Here is a 14771-nt window from a genome sequence, read left to right as displayed (position 1 = left end):
CTGCTATTGCAAAACAGCCAGTAGGCCAGTTACCAACAGTCACAACAACTGCTGGCTGCTCTTTATCTTGGCAAGAAGATAGGAGAATTCATACTGGGGATTTCAGCAGGGAGAGGAGAAGGATATCCTCACAAAGCAAATGTAGATGAAGGACCACAGCTATTTTAAATATGTTAATGGCAAGTCATGCTACTCAGTCTTACTCTGCTCAAGGGGACAGATACTGAAATAACTCAGCTGTATCTTGCAGATGCAGCTCTGGCTATTGGTCAGAGAAGACATTACCTACTGCAGAGGCTACAGCACATTTTGCAACAATCAAGCAGAACCTCCCCCCGACTCTGAGGCACCAGTTGCCACCTCCCCAGATCCCTCAGAGAGGTTTGCTTCCAGCCAAGGGGAATGTGGGTTAGCTGGGGTGACATGGGAACCACCAGGTCATGTCTGACTATCTGCAGTACTAGTTACTTGGATAAAGCAGCAACCAAAGCAACTCCAGGCAGTCCTACAACAATCTTATACCATGAGATATGAAGTTATAAAGCACAGTAACCATTACCTCATCTGCTGACAGCAGATTTAGAGCCATACTCTAATGCAGATCAGAATTACCCAAAGAAACACAAACACCCTTAGAGACACTCATAACGCTGTTACTCAGAAGTGGGGTTTTGGTGTCTTTTTAAACAGGAAAGGAACAGAACATTACTCAGCATGCCAGTAGGCAAAATGATGAGCTACTACCAGCTGTGCTTGCCTGTGTGGTATCTGTGGCTGTAATTTCTCCAACACATGCTGCTGTGCAATCCCCTTGTTCTGTACCAGAGGTGACCCACTTACAGCTTGATCCAATAACCCCAACCCTGCTCTGCATCTAGGGAAGCCAGGTGCTTCGCAGTGGACAACAAAATATCCGTGGTACTCGGACGTCAGGCACCAGCAGTGCCTGTGACACTAAATTCTCTAATATTCTCTGCTTCCTTACCACTTGCGCTTCATGTAGGCAGCAGCTCTGTTTCCATACAGCATGGCATTGTTGGGGGCTTTCTGGACTGCTTTGCTGTATAGCTGAATGGCTTGAGTCCACAGCTGGCAAGCAAAGGCCTCATTGGCTTGCTGCTTGATTCTCTCCAGATATGGAGGTAGCTCCGCTTGGGGACTGAAGGGAAAGAAAGGAGCACAGGTAAGTCTCACATGCTAATGCTCTGTTAACTCCAGTTAAAAATCTGCAGTGTTTTGTTCTAGCTTAGCAAGTCCCAGCAAGCATTAGCTAATACCAAAAGTTTCAGAAAAATCCAGAAGAGACCCTGAACCAGAATAACCTGAATTTGAGGAAGGTTTCTTTTGACCATCATTTGACTGTTTCCATCTTTTCTTTATATACCGACCCATACTCAAAATTGAACAGTAGGTATTTTAAGCATCTAATCCTTCAGACTTCACCAATACATCTTTGCTTTGACTGCATAAACAACATTTCCAATCCTTTTTTAGCAATGCATAACAGAACGCAAATTCAGAAGGAAACCAAGCATCCGAGTTCACAGGGCTGCACAAGGCCCATGCTCAGCAACCCAAAATTCCAGCCAACATCTCTGCTGCTGTGGTGGAGGGGCCATCTAGAGGAAACAAGCTGAAAACATTCAACAAAGTGACTTTGGTGGAACCTAGACTGCCCATATATGGTATTAAGCAACTGTGTCTTGACTTTTAACCATGTCTCATCAGCTGGAGGAAATACAGTCAGCAAGATGTGCTTCAAGTCTGATTCTGCTTCGCCCCAACTGCATTTTGCTCTTAAGGAAACCAAGCAGTAGGAACAACAGAAGAGGGCTCTCCATCCATTCCTAGCTCACATGCAGACTGCAGGAGTAATGACTCCAGTGTCATTGTCGTGAAGCAATTTTGGCTGCTTTAGTTCAGTCAGCAGGCAGGTGCCCAAAAAACTGGCAAAGGGAAGCAAGGCTCTTTCAACCTGACAGCCTCTCTTATTTATCAAGACACAGTTCCTGCAGATTGGGAAGTAACAACCACTCAGGACAACTAAGAATACCTTACTTCCAGGCCTGACAAGTAATTTCTTAGTTTTGTCTGTAGTAATTCACTGTAAAAGGGGAAAAAAAAACTTCACAGACAACGTTTCTCCCAGGACGCTCTTGCCTGATCTGACTCTTGTTCATAGCCCCCACACCAGAAGCAAATACAGCTCCTAGGACAGAGGCCACTTGACAGTCAAGCTTTCATGTAGGTAGAGCTGTCCCTTTACCTCACATGTGCTCTTCCTTCAGACAAGCGGAAGCCATTGCTGTGGAGATGGATGCCATTTGACACTCCATTGGTAGAGGTTTTTCCATTCTGCACTTCTGAAAGTTAGGGGGGAAAAACAAATCCATGCTAAGTATCAATGTAGATTACACAAACTAACATCTGAAGCTTAAGGGTTTTATTTTACAGTGGAGTCAAGCCAATGCCACAGCCCCATTCAGAGCAGAAGTAAAACTTCCATGATTCCACATGCCCCACCTCCTCCAGTCACCTGGATTTGATTTGCCTTCTTACATTTACTACAAAATCTCTGCAGTATCCTTCACAATACAACTCTAGAACAGAAAACTAGATACACATAGAACTAAGTATACACACACGCACAGAGGGCAGCTTGAATTGAACTGCCTTCAGACTGAGTCTAGGCCATAATCGGAGTACCCGACTGATCACCAGATTCACTCAGATAAAGAATCGTACCCGACTGATCACCAGATTCACTCAGATAAAGAATCGTAGAGCTAAGTTGTTGAACATTTAACAGAACAAGGAGCATGAGTAGAACCACTGGAGGAATCCAGTAAAGGAATTCCAGATGCTTTCTTCCTTTTGTTCTTTTCTTACCCTACTGCTCAAGGAGCCATTACAAGCTGAAGTAATCCTCTGAAGGTCGTGCAGCCACATCATCTGCCATTTCCATAGAAAACATTCAGCTTAGATTTTTACAAACTGCATTTATGTTGCAGCTGGGAGTGCTCCTGCAGCCATTTCACAGGTTGGGAAACTGGGGACACTGTCCAACCAGTCGACTGAACTGCTCAGAGATTTCAGTGTGTAGAGACATGCATGCACATGAAGTTCAGCCTTTGTACTGATACCACCTTTTCACAGCCTTTGCCTGAACTTTCTGTGCCCAACAGGGTGGAGCATTTGCAGCAACTGCACCACTGTGAGCCTGTTCAAATGCTGTCCTGCCATTTAAAGTGTGACCTCACCAGATACCACAGCACAGATCACCCACATGCATTCAAGACTGAAGAGAAAAGCAGGCAGGGCCTATATTTGCTACCAGGATGTGAGTGTTAGATTAAGGCCTAAGGCGCACTGAGTACACAGATCAAACTCTGCCAGAGTGCTCTGAGAACAGGGAAGGGGCTGAGCAGGGAACACTCCCTGATAAGAGTCAGCCTCTGCCCAGGGAATAGCATTATAGCCAATTCACTGTGTACTGTCTGCAACTTCTGTGTACAAACAGGCCCTGTAGGAGACAGGGCCAAGAATAAAAAGGCTTTTGGATATACTTACTCATCAAATAAATGACTTTGATTCAACTATCTCACCACCAGGAGGGATATTAGTGCCAGGCCAGATTCTTAGACTAGGGAAAAGATTGTTCTGTCTCGTCTTAATGGGTGCATAAGGGGTTAACAGATGTATTCTACATTTTACTAGTAAGTTTAAAAAATATATACTAATTCCACACCTGTCCACAAAGTTTTCCCCCTTAGCTGAAGGGAGGATTCCAGGACCTCAACCACTCTACGAAGTCTACTTTATCCTTTATGCACAGCTTTAAGCATTCTCCTTGGTTCACATGCATAGACCTCTCAACAGCTTGCTTCTCCTCTCAAGACACATGTTTTGTCACTCTGTAGAAGGGTTTTAGAACTCGGTGTATGAACTGCACTGCAGAAACAGCCCAGCAACAGCCATGCCCTACTTCATTTTCCTAGTTCCTGCCCAGACTGGGCTGCACCCTGAAAAGAGAACTGTGTAGTACGTAATTTCACTCTGCCTTCCACTCACTTCCACGATAGCATCACACTTACCCCCTGAAGTGTGGCACTTCTTTGGGAGGAGAAAAGTGTATGGTCGCTGTTTGTATGTTAGATCAAACAAGTAGACCTAAGGAATGAAGAATGAGACAAAAAAAGTCAGTGAAACGTAGATGCTCAAGTCACAGAAATAAAACAGGGCTAGATGGGTATATGGTTCCATGTTTGTGTTTTTCTATTTCCAATTTTCTAACTGGGAATCTTGTTTATAGACAGGAACACACAGGATGACAGCAGTACCACTGGCGTGTTCCATTCCAGCATTGGGTTCAGAAAGAATAATGCTAAGAAATAGGAGCCTTGTCTTAAGAGGTAAGAAAGCCCTCTCCACACCTACAGAACTTAAAAGATGACCTGACCACAAACCAACCTGCTCAAAAAGCTTTAACTCCAGTAAGAGATTTTAACTACTTAATTAACACAGTGATCACAAAGAAATCAAACATTTATTGACAGAAAAGAGGCAGTACACTAAACCAAGGCAAAGTCTCTCTAAGATGAAACCAGGATTTCCTGAGAAACTTCGAAAGCAGCCCTGCAAAGCCCTAATTTAAAACTGTACTGTTACAGGTATTGACAGCCCAGATCAGACCTCCAATTCATCTAACTCAGCACCTTCTCTTAAAGGGAATGAGTGCACGTGTGAGAAAGAGATATGTAGAGGACAACCATAGAGTAACCTGCCCACAAGCAAAGTTCCTGCTTAATCCATGCTGATTAATGCTGTCAGGAGGATTTTCTCATTTCACCGATAGGCTTTACAAAAGATCCATGAATATCACCCAGTGCTTAAAATTAAAGCAATCAATATTCCAGGTGAAGGCCTTTGCTTCTGTAAGTTCCTTATTCACTAGATTCTATTACAGAAGCAGTTTGATGTTTCAAGAATGAGTTATGAAATCTTTTCTAGGTCAGCAAAGGTCAGTTCCAGAACTCGTTTTTTCCTCTTCCAGAGATTGAAATGTGAATTGGAAAACCAGAACAGAATACAGTTCAAGTTTGATCAGTGGTAGCATAACAAATAAATCCCTAATACAAAGCATTTAGTCTGAATGAATCAGAAAGCAGTTTAAAATCAATTATAGTACCCACAGAGAAGTTGCTATACTCGTTTTCAAGAATGCACAACAACGTATGGTCACCCAACAAGCACAACCGAACGTAAAGCTTTCTGTCTAACTTTAGCTGTCTTCTTACCTGCTCCCCTCCCATGTTGACTAAGAGCTCAGTGCCATCAGGACTGAAGGTGACGTACGTGGCCACCAGAACTCTCAGCCGGTTGTTGTAGTCCGGAAGCTTCACTGGAAGGTGCCCTGTGGAGAGCAGGGGTCCATACGTATTAGCACAAATAGTAACCGTTGTCTTTTCCTACCCCAGCTGCCCCCTTTTACAAGAGGTTGTTATGAGAGCAATGTCATGAAGAGCATGCACCTAGGTGATTTTCCATTTCCTACTGCTGTTTATTGAATCCTTCCATCAGCCATCAAAACACATAGATGTGCATAGCTGCCTTTTTACAAGTTCTAGATACCAATTCTGCAAGGCTATCTCCATATGAAGAGAAGACTGGATTATAACTAGCTTGCTAACAATGAAGTCCACAGAACCCAGCAAATCTCAGTTTTAGGGGTTCACAATGGATTTGGCTTCTGTGATTTGTGGCCATCTGCAAACAAATACCTCCATCTTCAACCCTCTGATCAGGTTTCCTTAATAAAGCCCTTAGCACAACCAAACCAAGGCTCCTAAACATTCAGCTCACACACAGGTTCTTTTGCTTCAGACAGCAGATGTGTTACATGACCAATTCAGGGGACCTAAGAAATCCTCTAGCGGGACTCATCAGAAGCAAGACTGTCAAAACTGGTCTGCTGAACGTGCTGGTCTAAGATACTTTTAAAAAAAACAACCATTTGGGGAAAAAAGATAGTAAATAATGAGCACTAGAGAAGAACGTCATCTGGATTGCCCAGATGCTGCATCGCTGATTCTTCATCTGCAGGATGAGGAGAAGCCATTTCTGTGCCAAAAAGATTTTGAACAGCAGCCTGGCTGGGACCAGTTCCAGGAGAAAGCCTATAGCGCCCAGGTTATCCAATCCTTGACTTTCCAATAAAAGTGACAAAAAGACATTTACGCTAGACAAGAAGTAGTAAGGCCAGCTTCACCCAACACCACTGCCAAATCAGGGAAAGTGGGCAGGTAACATAAGCAAGAATTCACAGCATAGAAGTGAAATAAACTGCAATTCCATGGAACATTCCCCTGTATCAGAGAACTCTTCCCAGCAGTGGTTTTTTGTGTGATGGGTAGAACTCCGCTTTGTCAGGCATTAAGTAAAAGTCCCATCAGTCACCCCCAGCGCAGGTCCCAATACCTGCCACGTAGTACTGTGCCGCACCATCCGGGAGGGGTTTCTGTCGGTCGCAGAATGTGTGTACTCCAGCTGAAGGACTCTGCTTCATGCTTTTTCTAGCCAGAAAGAAGAACAGTCTTATAATCACAGCATTCAACTGCTGGAAGCCTGATCTGCTCTGACACTTCTTGTTCACCACGAGGGCAAGGCCTCATGCCTATACAGCTGTGCAGTCAGAAGCCTGCCTCAGTACACCACCCCAGTGTACTCACACAGATCAAAAAGACTGAGGGATGATAGAAAACACTGGGTAAAAACTTCACAGTGAGACACCCAAGTGCCAGATTGTTGCAACTCCCCCTTCCCACCAGAGCCTTGAAGAGATTTCTGTACCACTCACGTCTGCCCAGAAGGCTCAGAAAAGCCAGTTGCCATTACCTGTGGTTGTGGATCATGCGTATGTCGTAGAGGCGCACAAAGGGTCCACTTGCCCCTACTGCTAAGTAGTTGTTATCTTGGGGGTTGACCGTCAGGCATTTGGCCTCCACCAGCTGCCCGCAGTACTCTGTCAGGTCTATCAGGACTTCTGAACGTTTGCTGTTCTCTCGCAGATCGTACTGTCTGCAAAGGGAAGAGAGAGTCAGGCAATCCATGTCACTAGATAACAGAAGCAGCAATAAGAGAGAGGTTAGCTTTCCACAGTGACCAAACTGAAGACCACTCAAAGCAGCACATTTATAGTGCTCAGTAGTGACCTACACTTAATTATCTGGCTTGTGCATGAAGAGATTACACTAATGACATTAACAGTCGTTTGTGCCACAGGTTACTGGAAGGATCTCAGTTCAATATACACTAGGCCTCAACATCAGGATAACCATTAAAACCAGCTCTATAATGCGCACAGATTTATTCAAGTTCCAAATTAAACTCCAAGTCATGAACTCACAAAAAGTAGCTCATATGAAAAGTTGAACAGACTTGTAGTAACATTACTCATTTAAGAGTCTCAATGACTCTGGAGGGAAACATCGCTCAGTGTTGTATCTCCCCTCCACTTGACATGGCTGTTCCTTTCCTGGTCTCCCTTTTCAGCAGAGGAAAGCAGAGGAGCTGAGGACAGTGTTTATCAGTGGAGTCTACATTTCAAGATGAATCCCTCCAGTTTCAGGAAAGGGAGAGATTAGCTTAAGATCCGTAGTATAGACACAGTCTCTCTTCAGATCTATGCATAGTACATACTGCAATGGATCCTAATCCAATTATTTTTGGGGCAGAACAGCTGGAGATCTGTACCTGATTAGTCCATCTTCGGCTGCACTCCAGAAGGTGTTAGGCCACATGGGAGCTGTGGCAATCCGCTTAACTCTGTTGGTGTGGTCTCCAAACATGTGGATGGTCTCCTTGACAGTCAAGTCATGGACATGCACCTTGGAATCTGCAGCTCCTGTGATGAGGATCCGATCGCCTGAATGCGGCAAGAACTGAAAGACAGATTTGACATTCAAACTTGGAAAGTGCCGAGGCTGTTCATATAGACATCGTTGAGCTGTCCTGGCAGGTCACAGAGCAGCTTGCTTTAGAAATGAACACAGGATGACCCATGTTATTAACGACATTACACACATGCCAGTGTGCACACTCAAGAGTCACCAGCTACAGTAGCACACAAAATAGTCTCTTCATCACACATCCCAATTTGCTGCAACCATTTCCTTTGAATTTACAGAGAGAATGAGATAAGCCTGGGAGCTGCATAAACTAAGAAGTGCAGGAATTAGATTTAATGCAATTTTTTCCTAATATTAGAAATATTAAATGGGGGGGTGGGGGTGGTGGAATTGCTTGCAGGACAATATTTCCCAGCAAGGATCTATTCTCTTGCTGCTTAGGTTACTGATTTTGTTAGCCATTCATTCCTTCTAACCATGTACCTTGACAGAAAAGATGTTTGCAGTATGTCCTGTGTGCATAGAAAGGAGTTTCTTGTGGTGCAGAGGATCCCAGACAATGGTATGCTGGTCATCAGAGCCAGAGGCCAACAAGCTAAAAGACACAGAAGAGAAGTATGCATCATGTATTCTTCTGTTCTAAGCTGTGACCAATTTCTTAGAGTGGTTTGACCACAGACAGCCATTAAGTTAATTCAGCTCTAAGAAGCCCACTTCCTCTCTCTTTTCTCAGCTATGTGTTCTTGTTGCTCCCCATGCACCAATCCATTCAGCCAGTTCGGGGAGCTAAACCAGCCAAACATCAACTCCATAGAAAATCAAGCGAGTGTTTTTCGTTGGTTTAGCTCAGTGAACCAGCTTACCACAGATTCAGACGGCACAGGGGAAAACAATAGGAGCATTTGGTCAACAATAAAATGCAGGGCCTCCATTTTCCTTATTAGCCTGGCTGCATTAACTGCTCCACATCATCCCCAAACCCAAGCCAAGACATTCATTCCTGGACTTCGGATATGCCCAAGCAGTCCCAAACCAGGGCTCATTTAGTGATTCACAGACTGCTTTTTAAGTGCAGGGTGTGGCAGCGGTATTGCAAAGCACTGTTTGCCTTGTACATCTATCTTCATTTGAAGCAAAAGAATTTGACATCTGCAACTATCAGCTGTTTTAAACTTATTTCCTTTTAGCCAGATCTCTTTCAAGTACATAAAATTTTTACTGGTAAATAACTCTGAAGAGTATCAGACAGCAGACTTTGGATCTTGTAATCAAGAAATATATGCTCTTCCTTCCATCTAGTCATTTCTCAAGCAGATACTCTTTATTCCACTTGGTTAACAGAAATGCTCTTATGTTCAGTTTCCCTCTAAAACTGCAAAGGGGTAAACATTCTGCCTCCCTCCCTTATATATTTGTCCCCCAGCAGAAGCTTTTAACAGCATGGTGAAGGGGGTGGGGAAATGTCACTACCAGCTGGGTAAATCCTAAAGATCCATTATAATCCATAATACCACTTAAGAGAAGAGAAGCAGCCTTCAATCTCCACTTCTTAGTCTGACCATTTCCCTTCTGAACTCACTAAAGGGGTATTTCTAATAATATCCAGATATATTTAACAAAATAAAGCTTCTTTTGAAGCGTGAGCTCTACTACAGTTCAAAACTTTGAGCTTGAGCTCCACTTTACTAGGAATGGGAAGCAGCTGCTTATGATAAGATGACCTACATCCTACACTTGGGAGAACCTGGGGTTATCAGTTTGTTGATCCCTCGAATCAAGCCACATACTTACTCTCCTTTTTCATTCCATTCTAGACAGTTGACACACCCAGAGTGACCCTGAGAAAAAAAAGGGAAGATGGTATTACACAAACTTCAGACTTATCAAACAGAGCTGTTCTAAGACAAGGACACAGCGAGCTCCCCACACATAACAACTTGTTCCAATACAAGCAGGTTTTTTTATTCCAACCCTGCAAAAAAACACCCACATGGCAAATAAGCACCTCCAGAAAAGACAGATATGCTATAGCATTTGGGGGAGAAAAGGCAAAATGAAACAAATAAAAAAAAAGTAGTGTTGAATAAAATGGCAGTTTAGTCTCGGAGGCTACAGATGAAATCCTGCTGTACACGTGGAAAGGTGACTTTGCTTCAAAAGCCCTTGGCTAGGCTGACAAATTACATGTACAGGTTCTCTGGGAACACAGGGAAAATGCACTTTTGATAACTCTTTTAGAAGCACCTTGCTGCTGGGTGACTATATCATCCATCTTCATCCAAATTAACTAACAACTGTACCAGGAAAGACTAGGGGAGCATGCAGTAGTGTCTGATATGGGAGATGCAATTGAAAAGGGGGGACAAAAGAATCCTTTCCTCCCTCAAACCAAGATAATCTTAAGATCTTTTTAAGCCATGTCAGACAGCAATACAACAACCTATTCTTTAGGCAACACGTTACACACTTCAGCATTAGAGCCGAGTATCCTGAACAATTGGCAATTGCCTTCTTCAGGCACCACTGTTGGGATTAGCTGATACACACCTGTTAAAGGCTCTCTTGTAGGTGCAATAGGTAATGCAGAAAGCTCACACAAAATCTCACTGAGCTATTCCTAGCTCTAATGCAGTTTAGGGGACTAAGTAATCAGTATCTATTCCATACAAGAGAGAGAATCCCGTACACTCCTGCATGCTGTCTTTTCTGCAGGAAGTTGTACAACAAGCAGTTCAATTTGCTCTTTAAACACTGCCCACTTACCTGCAATTCTGCTTCTAAGCCCAGGCGTCGAATGAATGGATCGGTGACATGATAGTGTCGTTCAAAGCCCAGTGCACCCCTCTCCTGCACAAAGCAAACAAGAGCCTGACTACAGCAAACAAAACACTCCTTTTTCCCTTAAGAGAAGATTCAAGAACTTTAAAAATCAAGCAGGGACCTTGCCCGGTATTGGGGTGTCCACAGCATCAGGTACCTGTCCTGTAGTAGGGAGATATCATTTGTGTGACCTCCAGGTAGGCAGTTTGCTCCTGAATTGGTTTAAAATTACGTTTATCTAATTGCCAGGCTGCAGATGGGTAGCCAAGACAAGGTTTGAGAAGCCCACACTAAGACAGTATAAGTTGCCTACTTTGGGCCAGAAACAGAAGATAGAGAAGAGCTTGGGAATGCCTGTCATTATCTCTTGGCAAGCAGAGAGGACTCCTCACTCCTGAGGACTGCAGTACTAGACCACAGCTGCTCAGGAGAAGTCTGCCATTACACAGAATCTGTCCTAAAGCACCACCACCATGGGACAAAGTATTGGGGAACGTAACTGGACAGCATCCTTTAGAGATGGCTTATTTCATCAGCAATGGAGTGGGAGCATGTAGCTGCAGTACCACAGCACAGCCTGTTCTACAGGGAAGAGAACAGCTGCCACAGAACTGCGTCAGTACAAATGAAGGTGAAGAAAAGCAGGACAGTTGTTTCCCCTGTGATCTCACAGGGTTCACAGATGCATTAGCAGATGGCTTCGATGAAAGAAGGCCAACTGCAGAGGCAGGCAGAAAGAAAAAGGGAATGCAAGTCATATTTTGGATGGAACATCTAACGTCCAAGGAGATTCCTTCCTAGGACCTGATCCAGCCTTGGTCCCATCCCATGCCATGCTATAGTCAGGTGAAGACAACTTAAGTCTTTGTTATCACCATTTGAGAAGAGACGAGAACACTAATGTCAAAAATTACACTAATGGTACTAGGAACATGTTAGTAGTCATAGAGCAGACACACAATAAAAGCTGTTTGAAAACAAAATGGAGATACTAGTGGATTGGAGGAAAAAAAAAATCAAACAGAACAGGCTTTTTGTAGTAACTTCCATTACAAACTTCAAATCCCTTGACATATTTTTTATGGCTAGCATTCCCAAAACACTGCTAGGCCCAGTGTAAGGTGCTGCAGTTATAATTGCCTTGCTGTTGCAACCTCAGTGGCTTTGTGAGGTCTGTGCAGTAGGATATTGCTTTGCCTACAAGGAACTGTCAGACTTGCAATCTTCCCAAGGTCACACATGAAAGTCTAACAGAGCAGACACTATGAAAAAGTCCCAGGCTAATGCTCTAACCACAGAACCATCCCTTCCTTGTTAGAGCAGCAAAATAAGTCTTTGCACATGGATTAAATCACAAGCTTATAATACAAAGTTTGGTACCAAACTGCGAAGTGAAGTGAGCATTCAAGCTCCTAGTTCCTTATTCTGGCCACTAACAGACCACTTTCGTGAATGCTGATTACCAGCAAAGCTGCAAATGATTTAAGGCCTCTGAGTCCAAGCAATAATTGCCTATTGTGTCTGCTGTAGCTAGTCCTTTCACGTTAAGAGATATTTCACAAATGCAGCCATCAGATGACTGATCCAACCACCGTAGAAGTTTTTCCCTACACAAAGGAAGCAACACACCACTCTTTATAATGAAAAAGAGACAGAAAGAGACTGAGACAGAAATCATTAGCTTTACTACAGTCAGAAGATACCTTTGATGGCAAGATCACACGAAGAGAACACATAAAGAAGCAGACAGAAAACTCATGAGGGAAGCTAGCTAAGGGTCCTTTATGGTGCCCAAACACAAGCAGCCATATTTCTCTCTTCAATGCTGTACTCAAAAGAAACAGACCTGCTGATGTCAAACTAGCACAGCGCGCTCCTGATAGGGAGAAGAACTGTATTCCTGTCATGCCATACTTCATCCCAGCTCTTCATTAAGGATAGTGAGAGGCCCTAGGCGTTTGTTCTCTTAAGCTTCTTATACAGCTTATCAATACATAAGTAGCAGAGATCTTTTCAGAAGTAAAGGCAACAACATCAGTATTTCCCAATCCAGCATGAACACTGATTCTCCATCTGCTCTCCACCTAACACAAGCAAACACTTGAATAACACATACCTTGATCTGTCTGTGGATGATGTCTCTGGTAATGTTTGCTTTTGCCATCTTCTTGCAATGGGGCAGACGAAAAGAAGCTATCGGAAGAGCTGCTGTGCATCCAAGCATGCCAACAGAGCAAAGATCCACACTAAGGGCATTTAATTACCTGCAGGACAGAACAGGGAAGGAACAAAGGCAAGCATACAAACATATTAGGCCATTCATATACAACGTCAAGTACTTTATTTTCAAAAAATAGCGGTGGCTAAGAACTGAAAAGTTTTGTATAAAGGCTTCTTGAAGAAACTCAAGGATGGGAAGGAACACCACAAGACTGAAGAACATCTGACTTAAGAGGCCGTCCCCAGTTTGTGGGGAAATTCACAATGAGCAGAACTCCAGGACTACATCAGCCTAGAAGAGCCATGTTTCTATGCCAGCAACGACCCAGCAAGTCCAGGGTAGCATCCTGTTTCACAGCTTGCCTCCCACCATTACATGTCAGCTCATGTCCAATTTCACATTTCCCAAACTCTACAAGCAACAAGACTTATTATATGGTGAATAAATAAGGCATCGATATTTTTGGCCACCTCTTCCCTCTCATTTACTACATTTGATTACCAGCGAAAAAAACCCACCCAAAACAACCCAACCAAAAGGGCATAAGTGTTCCTTAGAAATCACAACAGCCAACCATCAGGTGACACTATCATCTGAATACCCAATTACATTAGCAATAGAAAAGGGGCTATCATTTAAAGCTGTATTTCCAATAGAAATTAGAGTTTTCCATGCTCTTAATGGAGTTCCATATTTAACGCACTAACCTAAATAATTTAAACCCCATAGAATTAGCTACACCTGCTAGAAAACACTGCAGAGTGATTGTCGCAACCCTGCTCTGGACAGGCTGCCTAGCAAAGGACCAGTCATTCTCTAAGAAATTATGTCATTCACCTTATTTACATACCGCAGGCCCTGCACCGTCCCATTTTGATATTTCTACAGTTCTCTTTAAATTTTTTTTTTTTAAAACACCCGTTTTGTTCTATGTAACCCCACAGTTTTAAATTCTCTTTAAAAGCATTCACAAGCAGAACAAGCCAAAATTTTCAAATGAGTCCTCTTTTGAATGAGGAAACGCTGATTCATTGAAACAAGAACACTTCACAGAAATGCAGCAACAAATAACTCCGCTGAGGTCAGGCAGAAGTTTTGACAAACCCTGCCTGATTCTCTACCAGTTCATCTGTCAGGTTGCTGCAAAGTGAGGGCTTCCACCATTAGCAACTTCAGGGCCGTGCAGCCGTACTGCACAGCAAAACCACAAGGCTCCTGCACTTGAGATTCCCCAAAGCCCTGGGCTTCAGCTTCAATTTGCTTTCAAAAAACTGTTAGTGTGCATACGTAGGCATTTCCCCATGGGTAGGAAGTACCAAGAATTCATGTTTCCTCACAGAAAGCAAAGTTCATCCAAAGTGGAAGTTTAGATCACTTTCCTAACACAGCTGGCTCCTCTAGGCAGCTCTGCAGTGAACACAGAAACATCATTAGACCTACAGACAGCATGAAAAGCCATACAAACACACTGAAGATTGGGTTTTCTTGCAGTGGGCTCCTACACAGGATTTTTAGGGTAGCCATATGATCTCTCCAATACAACACACAGAGAAAAGGCACAGCTGTTTGCAGGTCTCTGAAGATGAACATCCTTACTGCAGATAGCAGAAGACAAGCAGTCCTCACTGTTGTATTCCAGTCCCATTTTGTACATATGATGAGAACAAAATTGATAAAATTCCCACAATGAGAGCGCAGGACTTGAAAGCAAGGCAAGTCAGGACAATGGGAGGACTTTGCACGGCAAGCCTGCTCCCAGTCCATGTCCAGCGAGGGCTAATGAGGTCGTACTTTCACCAGGACCAATTCAAACCCCAGACATA

The 14771-nt window shown here is 43.5% G+C and overlaps 1 protein-coding gene across 3 annotated transcripts in view; it reads right to left on the bottom strand.

The window, feature by feature from the left end:
• WDTC1 (WD and tetratricopeptide repeats 1) overlaps positions 1-14771 on the bottom strand; it is a 32445-nt gene that overhangs the window by 11721 nt on the left and 5953 nt on the right. For all 3 annotated transcript variants that reach the window (XM_075047568.1, XM_075047569.1, XM_075047567.1), the window contains exons 2-12: positions 12844-12991; positions 10671-10754; positions 9699-9745; positions 8391-8502; positions 7753-7940; positions 6895-7077; positions 6478-6572; positions 5298-5413; positions 4095-4170; positions 2267-2363; positions 986-1159 (exon numbers count right to left, since the gene is read on the bottom strand). In XM_075047568.1, the coding sequence (XP_074903669.1) occupies positions 986-1159; positions 2267-2363; positions 4095-4170; positions 5298-5413; positions 6478-6572; positions 6895-7077; positions 7753-7940; positions 8391-8502; positions 9699-9745; positions 10671-10754; positions 12844-12951 (1280 nt within the window). In that variant the 5' untranslated portion in view covers positions 12952-12991. The remainder of the gene's footprint in view (positions 1-985; positions 1160-2266; positions 2364-4094; positions 4171-5297; positions 5414-6477; positions 6573-6894; positions 7078-7752; positions 7941-8390; positions 8503-9698; positions 9746-10670; positions 10755-12843; positions 12992-14771) is intronic.

This window comes from Buteo buteo, chromosome 16 (assembly GCF_964188355.1).
Source record: "Buteo buteo chromosome 16, bButBut1.hap1.1, whole genome shotgun sequence".
In the NCBI taxonomy this organism is placed as follows: Eukaryota; Metazoa; Chordata; class Aves; order Accipitriformes; family Accipitridae; genus Buteo; species Buteo buteo.
This window is presented reverse-complemented; position numbering and strand designations above follow the sequence as displayed.